General features: G+C 44.2%; 1 protein-coding gene across 1 annotated transcript in view; it reads right to left on the bottom strand.

Moving 5' to 3' along the window:
* STAC (SH3 and cysteine rich domain) overlaps positions 1 to 18,836 on the bottom strand; it is a 943,669-nt gene that overhangs the window by 229,129 nt on the left and 695,704 nt on the right. Inside the window, exon 7 of the mRNA XM_085607561.1 lies at positions 1,337 to 1,410. Coding sequence (XP_085463687.1) covers positions 1,337 to 1,410 — 74 coding nt within the window. The remainder of the gene's footprint in view (positions 1 to 1,336; positions 1,411 to 18,836) is intronic.

Here is an 18,836-nt window from a genome sequence, read left to right on the forward strand (position 1 = left end):
TTTTGCAGGGTGGTATTGTTTCTTGGCCCCACTGGGTCGTTGCTTCGTTTGGTTGGGTTTGCCCTCTCTTTGAGCGTGGTGTGTAGCTTCTGTCCTGGAGTTGGGCCACAACTCGCTACCATGTCCGACTCTTGTTGTGCCCTGCCATCCGGCGGGGGCTGGGCAGCGAGCACCATCTCCATTTGCTACCCCCTTGTGGTAGGCCAACTCACCCAGCCGTAAGGCATCCCAAAGTGAGTGGTCCTACACACTGCCCTAAGGCCAACTCACCTAGCCGTGAGGCCTCCCAAGGTGAGTGGTCCTATTCCGGTACACCGCACTCCAGTGTGCCTCTGTACCAACCATTATCCCCGTAGTTCCTCGCCAACGCCTTGCCTGCTCCTCAGCACTGCGACATAGCTGTTCCTTAGGTGTGGGTGGGACAAAAACTTCCTCGCCGATGCTGCTCCCCCGCTCCAAAAGATAAGAGCTTACCTGGGGGAGCAGCGCTTATATCCCCCCCAGCACTTTCCCGCCCGGTTTGTGGTTTCCTCCTATTGGGTGGTCTGTATCACGCTCGGGGGGGGGGGGTGGCACCTCTCTGGGGGCCGCAGCGGGGGGGGGCGTGGGAGCTTTCCTGCTCTTGGGCACATCAATGCGCTAAAAATGGTTCTGTCTGGGACTCGGCATAGGTTATGGCGCCGGCCGTCAAGGCCCCCTTCGGGAGCGGCCTCTGCGATGCCCTCCAGCAGCTGGTACCATAGGCGCCGCCTATGTCAGCTTTGTGTTGAGTTGGCCCTACTGTTTTACCCTGAAAGAGAAGTGTAGGCCCATTGCCTGCTAAATGTGATTGTTTGCCCTATCTGATAAGCAATTTAATGAGGGTGATAAGCATGAATTTCTGCACCTCGAAATTTCCACCATAAGGAACCTGGAGTTAACCCCTTCAGTGCCCGCCCCTTTCCCCGCCCTGTGCCGGCCGTTTCATTAGCGGGCGGGGTTTGTGACGAGCTGGTCTCGTCATGGGCACAGCGCAACCGCGGCCCATGACGAGACCAGCTCGTCACGGGCATTGAAGAGAGGTTGCTGCATTGCCTCAGTAAGATCCAGCAGCCTGCATACAGGGAGACTTACCACGGACTTGCAGAATAACCTTTTGCTTCCTCCAGTTCCAGAAACAGTGTGTTCTGCTCCAAGGAACCCAACATTACCAAAGATTATTTGACATCAAGCTACAAAATAATCAACAGGCTGAATGGAAACAAAGACGTTTGTACACCGAGGCTTCCTCAGCAGTCGATTTCAGAGTAAACTGTTTACAAGTTTCACATAGGCATTGTATTTCTTCCTCTCCTACCTGTGTTGGGGAAGGTATTCTTTTCATTTCTTCCTCTTTGGAGCTTTCTGTGCCATTTTCCATGTAGCTGAACACTTGAAAGAAATTTAAATAAATGCTATTAGAAACACATGCTGATTATAAAGTGAACATAAAACATGCATTCATTGCCCTTTAGACCACGTCCAACCTCGCTTTGCCTTTCTCCCTCAATAGGCAACTAAACAAATTACTGGTATATTGAAAGGAACAGGTTTAATTTTCTGACGTGAAGTGTTTGAACATACTTAGATAGTGAATGCAAATATCTGCAGAACCAGGGAAAACAAGGATTCAAGAGATACCCTGGGGATGAATGGAACGCCCAGGGCTTTCGACGAGAACCAGAAGAGCTGACAGGTAGTTGGTCCCCCTTGGAATGGTGGCTACTGGTTCCTAGTGAAGTCTTTCTCTGATGGCCGATAAGAAGTGACTGGGAGAACCTTTCAGCTCAGAGTGCTCCGGCGCGTGAGCAGAGAAGATGCTTTGGCCACTGTTTGGCATCTGTGTTTTATATCGCAGTTAAAAGGGTACACAAACACATGGAAAGCTCAGACTATAGTCAGGATCGTAAATATTCACAACCGAGCAGTATAGACATTCAAGAGAAACACACACGCACACACGCACCCGCACGCACGCACACACACATCACTGATGTATAAAATACCCTGACCAGAAGAGACGCGTTGCCCTTTGTTCAGCCCTTCTCTAGTAGCAATAGAATGACAGGTTGCTCTTAGCCCAGCTCGTTCAATGCCAGAGCTGTAGTCCTGGCAGGCACCGCGGCGTGCTCTAAGTGAAACTTAAAGTTCTGCCAAGTCGAAAGATGCCGCCTTTCCTTCTCATAAACAACTCCATGTTTTTTTTTATTCTTGCTTAACTACTGTTTGGTTTGTCTGATTCCGGAAGGTTATGTATACACCAAAAACAAAGTCGCACCGCTGAGTACTTCTAATGATTCAAACCTAATTCTGCACGTCACTCAAGGAACAGGGCTCTGGCTGTTTGAGTGTGCTGTTTGTTAGATAACGTGTCTTTATTTGGGGCCTGGGAACTTTTTCCATGCAGCGGTCATGCCATGCATGTATATCTTGGGAGCAGGTCTCTTTCTATTTAAGTCATGCTTGGCCATGGAACACCATACTTCTTATGTCCTGACTCGTTCTTTGACAGTTTAATGTTCCCTAATTCTGCCTTTTATGGATCTTTGCTCTCTCTACATGTGCCATCTTGCACCGGCATGTAAAACAGACACTGCCCACGTGCGTTGGCAATTAACAAATGGCTTTGTTTATATTACACTCTGTCTGCTCAGGGCTGTTTAAATACACTGGTATTAAAGGTAGCTCTTTAAAAATGGATTGGATGCAGTCCTCGGGAGTTGAAAGGAGGCCAGGCGTTCCAAATTTTCCTATTGCGTATGTCTGGAGGGGCCTCAGCTGTTTCCCAGACGGGTTGTGATGAAACTGTGAGCTACTGCACAAGAAAGAATGGAATCTTTATGTGGTTCACTAAATAAATGTGCCTTTATTCGGTATACTATTACAGATGGCCCTTTTACAAAGAAAAGGCTCTGCGCATTATCCTACCAACCTGTTATCACACACTCCTATAGTCCTTGTAATTCGTAGGGTTTAGAAACCCTTTGGGGTAAAAGCTTCCACAGAACATTTCTCAAAGGCGAGCATCATCCCACAGTATTCTATATAGCCTGAATTCAGATATTTTGTGATCCATAACAGATCTTAAATTAATAAAAGTACACATGGCATTGATTTTATACTTCGCGAAACAAAACAAACTAATTAAACCACAACATAAATCATAACTATTAATACCTCTGCTAATCAGCGGTCTTTTCCTTATGTTGGAAGCTAGTTACTGATCCATAGTTGCCAACTTCCAATTTTGAGCTCTCTCCTCAAAACTGTACCACGATTGGCACAACTTCAGTCACCCCTGTAACTCTCAATTAAATGGTACCCCTCGTACCTAGGGCATGGGTACTGAAGAGGTTCTACCACGGCTGCAGCACAAATTGTGCCACCCCAAAGTTCCATCAGCAAGACTGTGCAAACTGCCTTTGCAGGCTGCGTGTCTTGGTGCAGAGAAAAACAAAGAGTCGACATGGCCCCCAGCCATGTGTGTCATGACCCTATACACTGCATGAGGTATAGGTAAGACACCCCTACTGCAGGCCTTACAGACCTAAGGCAGGGTGCACTATATCCCATGTGTGGACCCTATAATATCTGAGCCATTTTTGGATATTTTAAGTGCGCATGTAAGTCATAAAGAGCACATGGGCTAGATACTTGTAATTACGGGTTGCCTAGCTCCATGACGGCTTCACTGTCCCCTAAGATGTTTGGTACCAAACATAATTTCCTAATAAATCCTCACTGATGCCAGTGTTTGATTTATTAATAAATAGATTTTAGGGGGCCCTTTAGAGGGTCCCCTGAAAACCTACCACGCATTGGTGTGGTCTCAGACTAATTATAGCCAGCCTGCCACCCCCCGACACGTTTCTGACCTCATGGGATGAGAGCCCGTACTCTCAGAGGCCTGAAACAAAGCCTGCTTGGGTGGAGGTGCTTCACATTTCCTCCAACCCAGACTTCCCCAGGTAGTGGGGGATGCCAACCCCCCTGTCCTGCTCTACATTTGGTGGGAATACTGGTGGGAATATTAGTTAGAGGAGAAGGAGTGTCCACATTCAGCCAGCACCACCCCTAAGGTGTGGCAGGCGATGTAGATACTATTTTTTAAAATCTACCATCTGGTGGGAAAATAAACTATCAGGGCTCGGACACAGCACCCAGACCAAAAGTGATACTCTAGCTCCAAAGAATCAGATCTGTCTTTCAACCAAGTTTGGGGACACCAATGCCAGAGGTACTTAGTCCTCCTGCAACCTGCATCGAGATGAAGAGTCCACTTCAGACTCCACCTGCCCCGGAAGCAAGCACCTGTCAAGGGACTTCGAGACCCCTGAGAGATGCGTCATGAGTGGCCCAGCTGTTGTAAAATTGCCTCTCCAAGTTGCCTGCTCCTGCCCATGAGGGCATCTAGATGCACGCTGCCTGGTTGTTCTATCTGCTCTGCACCCAGCCGGATTGGCCCCGATAATGATGATCCAGCTGTGCTCCCATGGCACTGAGTCCCTTGCGACCTGCTCTCTCAAGTGGGCCCCACTCGGACGTACCTGTAAGTCTACCTTGAGCAGTGCATTTTCAAGTGCCCAACTCCTGTAGCACACCAGCTACCAAAGACCTCAGCACCCTGCACCTGGACTGATCCAGGAAGCTTCAGAAAATCCGCTGGTGGAACATTGGACCTGGCCTTTCTAATTACCGAAATCCAAGAGGTGAACCTTGAAAGTCAACTGTGAAAGTCAATTGTATGATTTTAATACACATTTTTGTTTTTTTCCCTATTGACTTCAGTGATGCGCAATTGTGCACAAATGTGATTGGTTTTGCAAATTCTAAAGTCCTAACTTTAAAAGTAATATTTTTGTAAATTCGGTCTCAGATTTATTCTTGAGTGTGGGTCTCATTTATTGCATCTGTGAATGCAGCAAATGCTTAGCACTACCCTCTGATAAGTCTAACTGCTGGCCCACAGTACCCCAACTAGACCATTAGTATTATCTACTTTTACCTCTGCTAAACAATAAGGGACTCAATGGACTTTCTGCAAAGTGTACTTCGTTTTAGTACACTATGTGGAGAGCCAGCTTCCTACATCTCTTATCACCACTTTGAGTTGCAACATGTAGATAGGGGCATCATAAGTATTTACAATGAGACACGTACCTCTTTTAGCTATTCCATCATGATTTGAGAATCAATAGGGTGATCTGCTATTTTATCTCTGTCACTAGAGTAGAGGCCTACTAGCCTACTCGTGTAAAGTTCTACTTCTATGTGGTTACCCAGTTTTTAGCACTAACATCCCAAGAGTATGTTGTGCATTTTAATGAATGTAGCCTGTGTAGTACATGCATGTTGTATTTGAATGAGTAATGGAAGTCTGTGGGATTAATTCTGTATAACCCACACCTGGCCTTTGAACAAGATGGAGATAAGGTTTTTTTGCAGAAAATGGAAGTGTGTTGCTCACATTCCTGATGTTGGAAGGAGGCGATCTAGACAGTGAAGTGATGGGAAGGAAGTTAGGGCTCCTTTAGAAATTCAATTAGATATTTTGCTAGCAAGGCACTGCTGAAACGTTTTTCTGAAGACTACAGTTTGGTTGACGTGGGTTGTACTGCAGATTCTGTTGTGGAGAGGTGAGGAAACCTTTAGGTGATGGCTGGTCTTTCAGCTTTCCTTGAATGCTCCTTCAGTTGGCTAATAGCATCCATGAGCAGAAACCTTCCACTTCTTTGTGACTCTGTTATGGGCGATCCAGGTTGGAACCTACCATGCTGTGAGAAGCATAACAAAAAGGCTGTGTCTAGTCAGCATCCTAGAAAGAACGCTGGAATGGAGAACCACCTAAAACTAATTCTACAGCTGCAGACAATGAATACACATCTCCTTCTGAATTTGGAGTATAGATGTGGGGCCTCATTACCCTACGTCTGATTCCAGTTCCAAGTCTTCTATGGCCAATGAAAGGAGTGCCATGTAGAGTACACAGAGGACTTCTGTACAGCCAGGGCTGGTGACTGCATGACAGATAGCTGAGGTAAAGGGTTATCACCTGGTATGGATCTCTTGCTGGAGGAGCTGGTCACCTGTTCTGAAGAGCCTTGATGCCTGCATGCATACTGAGAGAGATAGAATCTGTCAATCCTACAGGAAGAGTGGCTTTCCAGGAGGAATGAGATGCAGCCTTTCCTAGGTCTCTGTGGGGTACTCAGAAGAGAGAAAAGGAGGAGAGTGATCAGAAGACTCCCTGTGTTGGCAGCCCTCTGATCTTTCCACACTGTTTCCTGTTGGGAACCAAGTCTATTGTGACCGCAATTGAAGAAGCCCAGTGGGGCTGTGATTGTGTGTCAGATTTGGCCTGTGTGGGGCTGCAACTGCCAGTGGAGGAGTTGGTTTGCGCACAGCCATGCCTGCTAGCATTGATCGGCCGCAACTCACCAGTGCTGTGATCAGGCTGTGCGAGGTTGTAATTGCTCAGTGTTGTGATTGGCATGTGCATGGCTCTGACTTCCAGTGTTGTGATCTGCCTCTGCATGATCGTGACTTCCAAGAGTGGTCAGTCCGTGAAGGGGCTGCAACTGCCAGTCCTACTTGGCCTGTGCAGGGTTATATCTGCTGAAGTTGGGACCAGCCAGAAGAGGATGCACCCTCAATTACCATCTGGCCCAATTGTGGCCTGCCAAGGACTGCCTCTGTGGCATGAGCTCATCACCAAGACGTCAGCTACAAAGATACATCCAGTTTTGGTCCGATATGACTGCATTAATGAAGGACTGTGGCCTCCACTCCTGCTGGGCACACTAATGAGTGCGGGCCCAGCAGACAAAGTGGGTACCAGGAGATGCCGCTGCTGGTGAGCAACCTGCCCTGTTGAGAGGATGCAAGCACACTTGAGAACAGGGCAGCTCTCCTGATCCTTCTGTGACTGTTCCACTGTGAGTAGTAGGACTAAATTGTGAACTGAGCTTACCTATTTGGGCGTGGCCCAACCTGCACCCGAGCTATATACATATTACTACTATGTACCCCATTGAGAGAGGGGAGAAATCCTGAATTCGGGGGAGGGGGAGGAAAATAGTGGCTAGAGGTGCAGCATTGTCTGGATAGCGCATAGAAACCCTAAACTGCATTCTGTTGATGTATTGTGCAGTATTTCATACTAGTGTGTGTTTAAGTACTTTTTATTCTTATAAAGATATAGCGATGGGCTGGCCGTTCAGTTATTGTGTTGTTTGATTGTAAAGCTTTAAGGGTGAGCTCCTTTGCTCTACCTCTCCAAGCAGTCTGTGGCTACTCACCATATCTAACACTGACAGTGAAGTACAGTTTGCAAATATATAGTAGAACAGACCTCAGGACATCACAGGTAAACAAACCCTACCCACACAGTTGAGGCTACGCTGCCCCTCCTTTGACTGCTGTGGACCCACACTGGAACCTGTGGGCCCCCACTCAATCATTATAGAAATCTAGGGACCCCCACTGAGTCATTACTGAAAGCCAAGGACACCGGCCTAAGCATTTGTGATGATTTGAACCTCAAAACAATACACAAAAAATATAAAAACAAGCATTCATCAAACAAATACACAAATAATTAAATCTTTTATTTAATTCCCAAACAAATATTTTAAAAAAAATCAAAAATGTAATTTTCATGGGAAGGTTGGTGCTTTTCCAAATTCGATTGATCGTCTATACTAAATTCTGTTTAATACATTTGCACTGTTCCCATCAATCAATCTGAGGAAACCAACTTTAGCCTCCAATTTCAAATTCCATCACCTTTACAGAATGTTTTAACATTTTAAATGTTGCTTCTTTAGATATATACAATGTAGTACTCCTTAACATTATTTAATGTTCTAAGCAGTCACAGACCCCTGAATTGTCTTCATGGATGCCCAGGGGTCCCCAAACCACAGGTAACCAATGATCTATCTCATCACTCTGTTATTACCACTAGGCAATATCCCACTATAGTTTCCGTGAAAGAGAGAATCCACAGTCAGTCTCATCGCTATCACTGGACACATAGCAAAACGAATTCTCTTGATCAAAATGTATATAATACAGGTTAAAATGTAATTTTTGAATAAATTTATGATATCGACAGGAAGAAATCATCAAACATCATTTAACAAGTATTGGTTATGCATCGGTTTTGCCTATGTAATGAAAAAAGAGCTGTTTTCATTAATCATCGTCCGGGAGAAGGAAATAGCTCCCTGACAGATAACATGGGAGTGGAGAGGATGTGCCACAGTGGCCAGAGCTGCTGACTCGAGAGCCGGGGATCTCGGTTCGAGTCTCGGTGGCACTGTGCAAAATCCTGTGATTTTACGCAAATCACTTAATATCCCTGAGTGATAAACTGTTATATAAATATGCTGCCATAGTAAAAGGCAAACCTTTATGAAAATATAGTTCCACCAAAGTGAATGTTAACGGTATTTCGGCGGCGGGAAACTGATAGGAGAAGTAGACGGGGAACAAGCATTGGTAAATGCAGAAAAATATGCTGCAGCAGATAGAAATGGAGGAACGGTAAGTGTCACGCACAGGAACCAGTGAGAAGCCAGGAAAGAGAGGAGGAGGAATGTAAGTCACTTTTAAGTTTATATTAAAAACAATAGATTTCTCAAGCACTGTCCAGGTGAAACCTAAAAAAAGGACAAAAAAAATCACCATCTAACTGGGCACCTGAAGTGCAAGCAAAATAATAACTACTTTTTAAGGGAACTATTTCAACTTACATTTAAAAAGCACTATTTCAAAGATTTTTGTGACTGACCAGAAAGGAACTATTTTTATGTAGATGTTGGCCATGTGCACATGCTTTGTGCCGTCATTAAAAGTGGAGGGACCCGATAGGTAAAGTTGGCTGATCCACTGCCCCAAGCTGTAGGAGGGTGGGCGGAAGCAAAATGTGAATGACATTTCAACAGACCAATGGATGAATCCTACTGATCTATATGTATGCATTTTTTCGAAACAACTAAACTGGCAAGACAGCTAATGCTCATGGAAGAGTTTTCCATGCAGCAGTGATATCACATATGGATAATAGAAATGCCACTGTACAGGCTTTATCAAGTCACTGTTGCCCCCTCTCATTGGGCATACTGCATGCAACATTTGAACTTGTAGATATAGTCAAGTAATTCGACCGCATAAAACAAATTCTATTCAGATTGCGCTGGCTCACCCTAAAGCAAGAACAACTTCTAAGACTTTTTGTAGTGCATGTAATGAAATCTCCCTGACTCAGTCAGCTCATCTAGAGAAGCAATTGGCTACTGCAAAAGGATCTAGAAAAATAAATAGTGTGGCTGCAATCGCATTTGACACACACACAGATTCTAAAGAACGCACACCTTGGCAAATTCTATATTTCTGAGTTTCATGTAATATATATATCTGCAATTACAGCCATGCATAAATGCTGTGGTGATGGTGGTGATGTTACAGGTGATAATTGTGGAGGTAACAATGGTAGTGGTGGTGGTTGTAGTGGTAGTGGTAATGGTGGTGACGATAATGGTGGTGGTGATAATGGAGATAGTAATGGTGCTAGTGGTAATGGGAGGTGATGTTAGTAATGGTGGTGCTTCTCAGTTGTGGTTCCTTTTAATGAGTGGAGGGGAGTCGCCCTGCCTGCAGTGAGTGCCGCAGGTAAACACACAGAATAATAAAATGGTCACTACCATTTTATTATTTCGTGTGCTGCAGTGCCAGCCCATGCTGACGTGAGTGAGGATGGGGGCAGGGCTGCGATAACAGCATGGTTACTTTTTCCTGTGCGCATGTCAGATAGGCCAGCTGTCTACAGCGAACATATCAGACATGCGCACTGTAGACCCAGCAGTCCCAGGGCTGTTAAACAGCAAAGGGATTGCTGGCACAGGCCCCCAGCCTCAAAATGAGCTTTGGGTTAGCCTGCTCCATAAAATCCTGGAGCTGCGCTCATGCTGAAACCAGCAAAAGAGCAGTCCCAGGATTTGTTGCTGGCATGACAGGAAGAGTTTAACCATCTTCCTGTTCATCACCAAGGACTCGGAGGAGGAGAGACTCACAGCATGGGTAAGTCTTTTCGGCATTGCGCTGCAACCCATCCCACCATTTTTAAATACTAGTAGCCACCACTGGTGTTTCTTTTAGCAGTGGTAATGGTGGTGGTAGTGATGTTTGCAATAAAGGTGGTGGTGATAATGGCTCACACTCATGACAGAAATATTTTAAAAACCTACTACAGTAAAAGAAAGAAGAATCAAGTATTGCTTTCTGTATCCAGTGCCTGTATGAGACACAGAGTTTAATGTGTGTTAATTAAAAGTATTTTTCAGATGTAAATTGGTCTCTCGGGCATTGAAATACAAGAAGACCTTAGGAGGTGTAAATGTCAATAGCATGACATGAGAGGTTAATACTGCACTGAGTGGAGCTACAGCTCACGGTACGTATATCTTAAAGAATTTGTAACAATACCTCACAAGCTTTATCGGATTCTGGACTGCCTAATCTTTATTCTACCTCATAGCATTTTCCTCCACCACTGTACATTTTTGTCTCTTTAGCTAACTCTTACCAGTTGTATTTCAACCCTCTTTTCTCTCTTAGTCACTATATTTCTACCGGTGTTTTCCTTGCTTCTCCCTTTTCTGCCTTTCTCTCTCTCTGTCTCAGGAACACAGTCAGAGATAAAATATAAGATCCATTCCTCAAAACAGAGTGCTGCGCCCACCACCTGCACATATTAAGTGCTCTGCAGGCTCAAGATTGAGAAATTCCTTCTCTGGAGAAATGTAGCTTCCCACATTCATGATGGCTTTAAGAAAGGCCATTTAAATCCATGTTTAGTCTGCTTGTGTTTATGGAGTTCCACTAGATCCAAATGAGGTCTCAGGGCTTATCTTGCCTGTTCCTCTCTTCCCCTGAAGACAGTCAGTTTATTTACTACTAATGATTCCTAGTTTATTTGATGTTAGATTTGTTCTTTGTATCACGCTCTCATACCTTGGAGCCAGGCCACGCTTTATAAATACCTAAATAATTAAATAGAGCCAAGGCGCCTCATGCGCATAATCCATGCCGTGTACCTAATTAATTTATTGTCTACTGCCTTTAACCATAAAGAGAAACACATAATCGAAGAATTGCCAAACATCAAATATATATAAAAAATGTATTATTTAAAGTTGATGCATATCATGATTGCAGCCGATGCATGGTGGACTATTATTAAAAACAAGAATAAAACAAAAGTGTAAATTCTATCGCAAGATGGTTCTTATTGTTTTCCTTTGGCACTCACAACTGCTCTACAAACGTTTAGCTCTTGAATTAAATCCAGCAATGTGCATTTGTAATTTGTGCTGTTTTCTAAAGACAGGATAAAACTAAATGATTTCTTAAATTTTGTTTATGGGTTTTAACTATATGCGGGGACATTTCTTTATCATATTATACATCAAGCGTATTGTTAATTGTGCTGAACAAATGTGATATAAAAATTGTAAACTTTTCATTATATTACTCTCGGACATGTAAATTATGCAAGTTTATATAAATAACTCCACATAAGCACGCTTCTGACCACACAGAACCTGTTCGAAATATCAGCTCTCCTGATGCAATAACACATCCTCTTCAACGGACCTGAAGGATACGATGTTAATATATGATGCTGTAAGGATATGGCCCCTTATTTACCTTTTGAGACCACAAACTTGTGATGTCGGGGTGTTTGCACAGGGCTTTAGGGAAGGCCTGAATACAACCAGGTCATAATCTATCCAGGTGAGCGACGAATTAAACTTATAACAGGATATAGTAACATTATTTTTTTTTTTTAAGTAATTATCGCCTTTTTAGTGAGCTTCCCTGTGTTCGTTGGTGTATTTAAGGTAAAATAAACACAAACAGCATGTCTAAAAAAGGCTTAAATGACATACCAGAAGGGGTTGGGCGAGCGAGTTCTGTAACACCTGGTTGGTGCACGATTATTGATGTGCTTTTGCATCCTGCCAGACAGAAATTATTGACGTCGCTTTAGTGTCAAGTTCAAAATGGTCCAAGCCCTCACAGCTTAATGCAGAGGTCTTCAAACTTTTTGATGCCGAGACCCCCATGTCAAACCTTTTCAGGCGTTAAGACACCCTTCTGACATAACATTTCTAGAACCTGGTACTCCTCATCATCGACAGCTATCAACAACCATAAACACTCCAAATTCCCACAGCAAATAATTTTCATGGTGGGAAATAATATTAAGCGGTGTTTAGCAAACCAAAGGTCAGTGAGTGTGGGGGTGTAGTCAAAGGTGTAGCTAAAAACAAAGGTCCTCATTTATGAGGAATTGGCGTAGGGCCTGAAATACCAAAACCAGTCAGCGTTTTTTTGTTCACTGACTTGCTCGTGACCTGACCTTCACTTGGTTCGAATACATTTACTATTTAGTCCAAGCAGAAATGACAATTTGCAGAAAACTGAAGAAAAATCGTTCACTAATAGGTGTGAGGGAGAAGCCCTTTTGTGACTTCCTGTGAATGGCTGTGATTGCAGGAATGATGGCCTGCAAGAGACCGGCCATCTCCAAACCTGCATTCTCATTCCTTGAATGTCAACATTTAATTTTAAAAGTAGCTCCTGTCCTCTGACCTGACAGGGGCTGCTTTGAAAAGAAATGTTAACTTTCAGTTAATGGCATTGGGGGATCATTCTGATAAATCCGGATTCTTGCCTACCTGGTTATCTCCAAGAATCCTCACCGGTCGCCAGGATCTTTTTATTTGCCAGATAGCGTGGAGGGGATGAACACAATTATCAAAATATATCTACCACAATTGGACTTCATTTGGAAAGGACCACTGACTCCGAATCTAAAATTTGTAAGATTTTATTACAGCCAAAAATAACTGAATATACAAACACCTCAAAACAAGGTGTAAAAGGTGAATGGGCACTAACACAAATGCAAGCCTACGTAAGATTCTCATCCGACTCAGAACGAAAAGAATTACAGATTCTAAGATCATCAAAAAGGCGATTGTAAGCCCAATTTCTAAATTGGGAATCATTAGTCAAAAAGGAAATCGTTAGTCTGTTCCTACTCTACCTCTAAGGTGACATCCCTACTTAGCATTCCCATCCCAGGCAAGAGAATCAAGGAAAAGGTGTCAGAAGTGAAGACTCCTTTAAAAAGTACCTTCACTTAGTCAGAGCTCGTTCTAAGATGCTCCTTCTAGCTTCCCATCTAAACCTCATCTGCTCAACCCACGGGGCACTGTCCCTAATACAAAACCCCAAAAACATAGAACACGCCCTTCGGCACACCTCTTCGCCCAGGTCTTCTCTCGGTAGTTTTCCACAAAGTTGTCTTGGATCCAACCACAGTTAGCTTGACCTTGGGTCCCAGGCACCTTGCGCAATAAATGTATCTATCTCACATTCCAATGCACTCCCCTGTTGGCTTCTCACAGCATCCTAACTCCTAAAACAAAGATCTATTCTCTCTAACGAGCTAAATGTCCTTGAACCTGCAAAAGAAACATGGGAACGAGAAAAGCCATTTCACATCTTTAAGAATTTACATTTCCTTGCAACCCAAAGCCTTTTCCAAGGGAATCATTTTCGGCCTACAACATTTGCTAACATAAGGAATGAACAGGCCTTCTCTTTAGCATATGTGTTATCAGGCCTTTACACATTAAACACTATTAAACCACACTCTAAGCATTAGTTCACTATTTTCATGTACGTGAATAAGCAACCTATGCGTAACCTTTAACATGGCACACGTTTAGCCTAATACATTGCATTATACGAAAACTAATGATTATCCGTTTTGTTAAATACATTCACAATAACTTGCAACATTGATCCTCACAAAGGCATTATTACATTTCTAATCACCTCTAATTTAAAAGATCACATCAATACATTTCTATGACATTTCTAAACATACATTGATTAATATACGGGTGCTGGCTAACGGTGAATATGATGCACCCTACAAATTTCAGAATCTTGTGACGCTCTATCAGTTCCCCCCTTTGATGACAAATGTTATCACACCATCACAACCTCATTCCCTTGGAGAAAGAACTGACCTAAACAGTGCTTGTTGCCATTCTATTTTGTCGGAACCTCTCCATTCTCTTAAGATTCTGGTATTGACTGTCCTGCAGTCTAGTCATTCGCCTCTCACTCGCTCTAAGAGCTCTTTCAACTCTGTTTCCTCTGTACCACTTACAGGCTCTAATAAGACCCCACAAGCAGATCACATAAACCACAACAATAATAAGAGGCTTCAACACAAATCCAAGGAATCCTTTTCCCAGGTTCGCAAACCAACTTCCCACACGACCGAATCCTTTACCAATCTTCTCCCACACCCCCTCTTCAGTCAAATCCGCAATCTCTTGGTGAATCGTGGTAATGTTGTCAATATATTTCTCCAGATCCTTGCTGTTATCTGGAATATACGTGCAACATTCTTGAACTTTCAACAATTTACAGACTCCACCCTCTTTTGCCAATAATACGTCTAAAGCAAGACGATTTTGCAAAACCATAGTTCTTATCGACAACATCTCTCCATCCACCAACAACAAAGACCTTGCCGTATTCATTGACAACTCATCAACCACAGTCGCCAACTTTCTTATCTTCACATCATTCAAAACCACACCCAAACTTGGTATCATTGCTCCAAAAATATCACCAACCACTGCTCCTGCACTTGCAGCTCTTCGCACTTTAGAGTGATGTCCAGTCTCCAAAATATTTAAGTCTTCTGTATGATAAATCTTCGGAAAAATTATAGCCAAGTAAAATGTACCATACCAATTCGCAGGCAACCTCACATAGGCATTCCTTCCACAAACAAAATACACAGTTGGAATCACTTGCACCGGACCTTGCAAAAAGTTTTTAGCAGAGTCCTCCATGGTAAAGGTATGATCGCACGTACTCTGTCCTACCAAGACTTTCTCATAATAAGTCTGAGGACATCTCACACACAACTTCCCCTTCTGCGTCTGATCTAATGCTATGGGTCCATAACTTCCCTTAGATCTGTGTAATCTCTCCTCCCAATGGAAGCAAAACAAGTGGCAGTGCAGGGCCTGATCCAGTCTCGGCTGGACTCAAACAACGCTCTGTATGTGGGGGCCCCAGAGCTGTCCTTGCGAAAACTACAGGTCGTCCAAAACTGCGCAGCCCGCACGTTGCTGCAGATCCCGAAGACGCAGTCTGCAACACCTGCCCTGGCCGCCCTACACTGGCTCCCAGTAAAGCAGAGAGTGGCATTTAAGGCACTATGCATTGCCCATCGAGCTTTCTGGGGGTCTGGTCCAAGGATCCTTAACAAAATGGTTACTCAATACCATCCCAACATAAACCTCCGATCTACGGAAGCCTTCCTAGCCGTAGTCCCAAGAGTGCGGAGAGCCAGGACCGGAGGAAGGATGTTTTCCTTAAACGCCGCGAAGATGTGGAACTCACTCCCGCTACATATCAGGTCCAATCCCAACCTATTCTCATTTCGAAAGCAGCTGAAAACTTACTTGTTTGCTAGATCCACCTAAGCTCGTCTCCACCACTCATCAGTTCTGTTTTTTTGCCTTAGCGCTTGGACGCCCATCGGGCAGCAACCGCGCTTTACAAATTACAATACAATACAATACAATCAGTTCAATCCACTGGACTCTCTCCTGTATTTCGTGTCTGAGTTAGTTTTCTATATCTATCCTCTATCTGGCCAATAAACTTCTTTTCCGTTTCCGACAATAAACACGTTAGATTATGTTGGTGAGCATAAACTGTATCCAAACTCAAAGTCGGTATGAAATACTTCTGAAGTCTGTCCTCTGACTTATAATAGTTGTACTTATTCAAATGCTTATATGCCGGTACTTCAGGAAGTATTGCATCACAATTGGAAAAGAAATACTCAAATTGTCTTCTCTCATAAAAGATGCTAATCAATAAGCTGCAAGAAATCCCATAGGTTAGTGGAAGATGATGGTATCTAATACCCTCATCCACGGAAGAAGGTAGCTGCATGCACACCTAGCAATCTTTCGCATCCATTGCATCAACATACTCATACAACAGCTTTGCGTAAGCATTAAGCTTAAAGTCACTTCTAGATAAATCCACATGAAACCTACGACTCTCTTCAAGTCTTCGAGCTCCTATAGTAACCTCTGTCTGGCTAGAGGTGGTAGGTGTAGGTGTTCCCTGTACCTCCCCCTCCTGCTCATGGGGAACGATATATGAGGCTACCAATATCACAACTATAGCAGCTATCACTACCCCTAACATTGTACCTATCACTAACTTAGTTCTGGGGTGGGTTTTTCCAGCATCCGCCATCTTTGCAACGTTCTCAGGATTTTAGTTTAACAGCAACAAGGGAAAGTCTCTTTTGTCATCCGAGTATTGCCTGTCAAACCAGTTCACATAATGCCTTGAAGCTGGAAGTCCCCTAGCAATTCTCAGTTCCTTATTTACACAGTCCACAAAAAGAATTCCTTAGCCCTCTTTCAGTGTCCTGACGGAAAGTCCCTAAATTTATTCTTCTTTCACTCGGGCCTAGGTTATCTTCTTCTTTTGGACCTTTATGTACAACAAAGAGTTTTACTTTTAATCCAGAATGATGTTCGCTCCCAACAGCTCTAAGACTCCTTGCAAAATCTCAAGACAGAGGATCACCAACTCCTGGCAAAAGTCGGAAAGACCAGCGTCTACAGAATCAACTCACGAACTTTACTCAGAAGCGGTGGATTCGGAATATTGAGGGTCAGTATTCCTTCGATTTCCAATCCTGGAACTCTCAGCAACACTTCTATTTTCAAGTTCGGAGAATTGCTGATCAATGTCAGGGATCTCAGCCTCCCTGTGCTCGGTATGCCTGGCATCAGTCACAGCGTATATCCACTTTGGTGAGGCGTACCTTTGACACGGCACACTTGCTCTCCTGGACCTTCTCAGATTAACTCGAGCTTGCTCTTCGTCACTTTGCTCAGATTCAGACGTTTCAGAAACTGGGGCAAGATCTCTTCCAAGTGCCAATCTCAAGTTTACCCGTCTCTGGTTCACGGGCCAAACTCTCTCTTCTTCAGTGGCACTTCTGCTCTCCCTTCGAGTACCCTGTGCACTACTTCCTTCTTCAGCAGAATTTGACTCTACTCCACCCACAACAACACTTTCTCCGTCTGAGTCAAATTCAGGGCTTCGATTTGCACAACCCCTTTCAGCTCGGTCTAGTGCACAACCACCTGCATCAGCAACCCTCACAGCTTGACTTGCCCTCTCAGATGGCTCTGCCACCTCAGCTGGATTTTCATTCACGAGAGGGGCTGTATCTTCCAAGGGTGCTGGAACTCTGCGGGTATGGGAGGCATGCACCAAGTTTGGTAGTCCCCCACACTTCACTGCCGTGTTCGTAACCAGTATTACCTTGTACGGACCACGCCAACGAGCATCCAGGCAACTCTTCCTCACGTGTTTATGCACAAGTACCCAATCCCCTGGGCATAGGTCGTGCCACAGGTCTCTTGCGGCTGGAACAACTGCTGCTTGCACCTGCTGAGACACAGAATGGTCTACGTCAGCCAGGCCCTTACAGTAGTCGAGAATAAAGTCATCAGTGATGTTAATCAAAGCAGTAGCAGGTATTGCTGGTACTCGCATTGCTCTCCCCATGAGTATTTCATGAGGTGACAACCCAGTCCTCCTATCAGGAACACTACGGAGGCTCATGAGAACTAAGGGTAATGCGTCAGACCATTTCAGTGATGTCGAAGAACACACTTTTGCCATCCGTGCCTTCAAAGTCCCATTGACTTGTTCCACAATCCCCGAAGCCTCTGGACGATTACTGCAATGCAATCTCTGATCCACACTTAAGGCAGCACAAAGCAATTTTATGATCTCACTATGGAAATGAGTCCCTCTGTCTGACTCCAAAGAGGTCGGAAAACCGAACCTCGGGATAAGCTCTCTCAGTAACAGTTTAGCTACAGTGAGTGTGTCACATCTACGTGTTGGGTAAGCATCCACCCATCTTGAAAAGACACATACTACAACTAAGATGTACCTCAACCCATTGCACTTTGGCATCTCAATGAAATCCAACTGCATCCTATTGAAAGGCCCTCCTGACCTCCCAATGTGGTCCAAAGTCACAGCAGTTCTCTTTCCTGCATTCATCTGCTGACATGTAACACACCTCTGACACACAGCTTCAGCCACTGCACGGAACTTCGGATTGTACCAGTTCTGACGGAACACTTGCATCATCGCGTCTCTACCAAGATGTACAGCACCATGTATCAGTCGTGCTATTGGATTCAACAAACATTCTGGCAACACAGCTTGTCCATCATTCGAAATCCATACATCCACATCTCCCTTTTCACATCCAGCTCGTATCCAACTGTCTCGCTCCTGATCAGTAACTTCATCCTGCACCCGTTTTAGCTCCTCCCATGTATCAGCCCTGGTCAACATCATGCTGAAATCGGTTCTTTCTAGGCTCTTTTCTACATGGCCTTCAGTAAATATACATTCATATTCTGCACAAAACCGGGCAACTTCATCCGCGTAGCTATTACCCCGCGACACAAAATCGTTCCCCTTGCTGTGCGCAGAACATTTGACAACTGCGATTTCCTCTGGACATTGCAATGCTTCCAACAACTGCCTCACATATTCCCCATTTCTGATGGGCGAACCAGAAGATGTCATGAACCCTCTCTGTGACCATAACTGCCCAAAATCATGAACAACACCAAACCCGTACTGACTAT

This window comes from Triturus cristatus, chromosome 5_2 (assembly GCF_964204655.1).
Source record: "Triturus cristatus chromosome 5_2, aTriCri1.1, whole genome shotgun sequence".
In the NCBI taxonomy this organism is placed as follows: domain Eukaryota; kingdom Metazoa; phylum Chordata; class Amphibia; order Caudata; family Salamandridae; genus Triturus; species Triturus cristatus.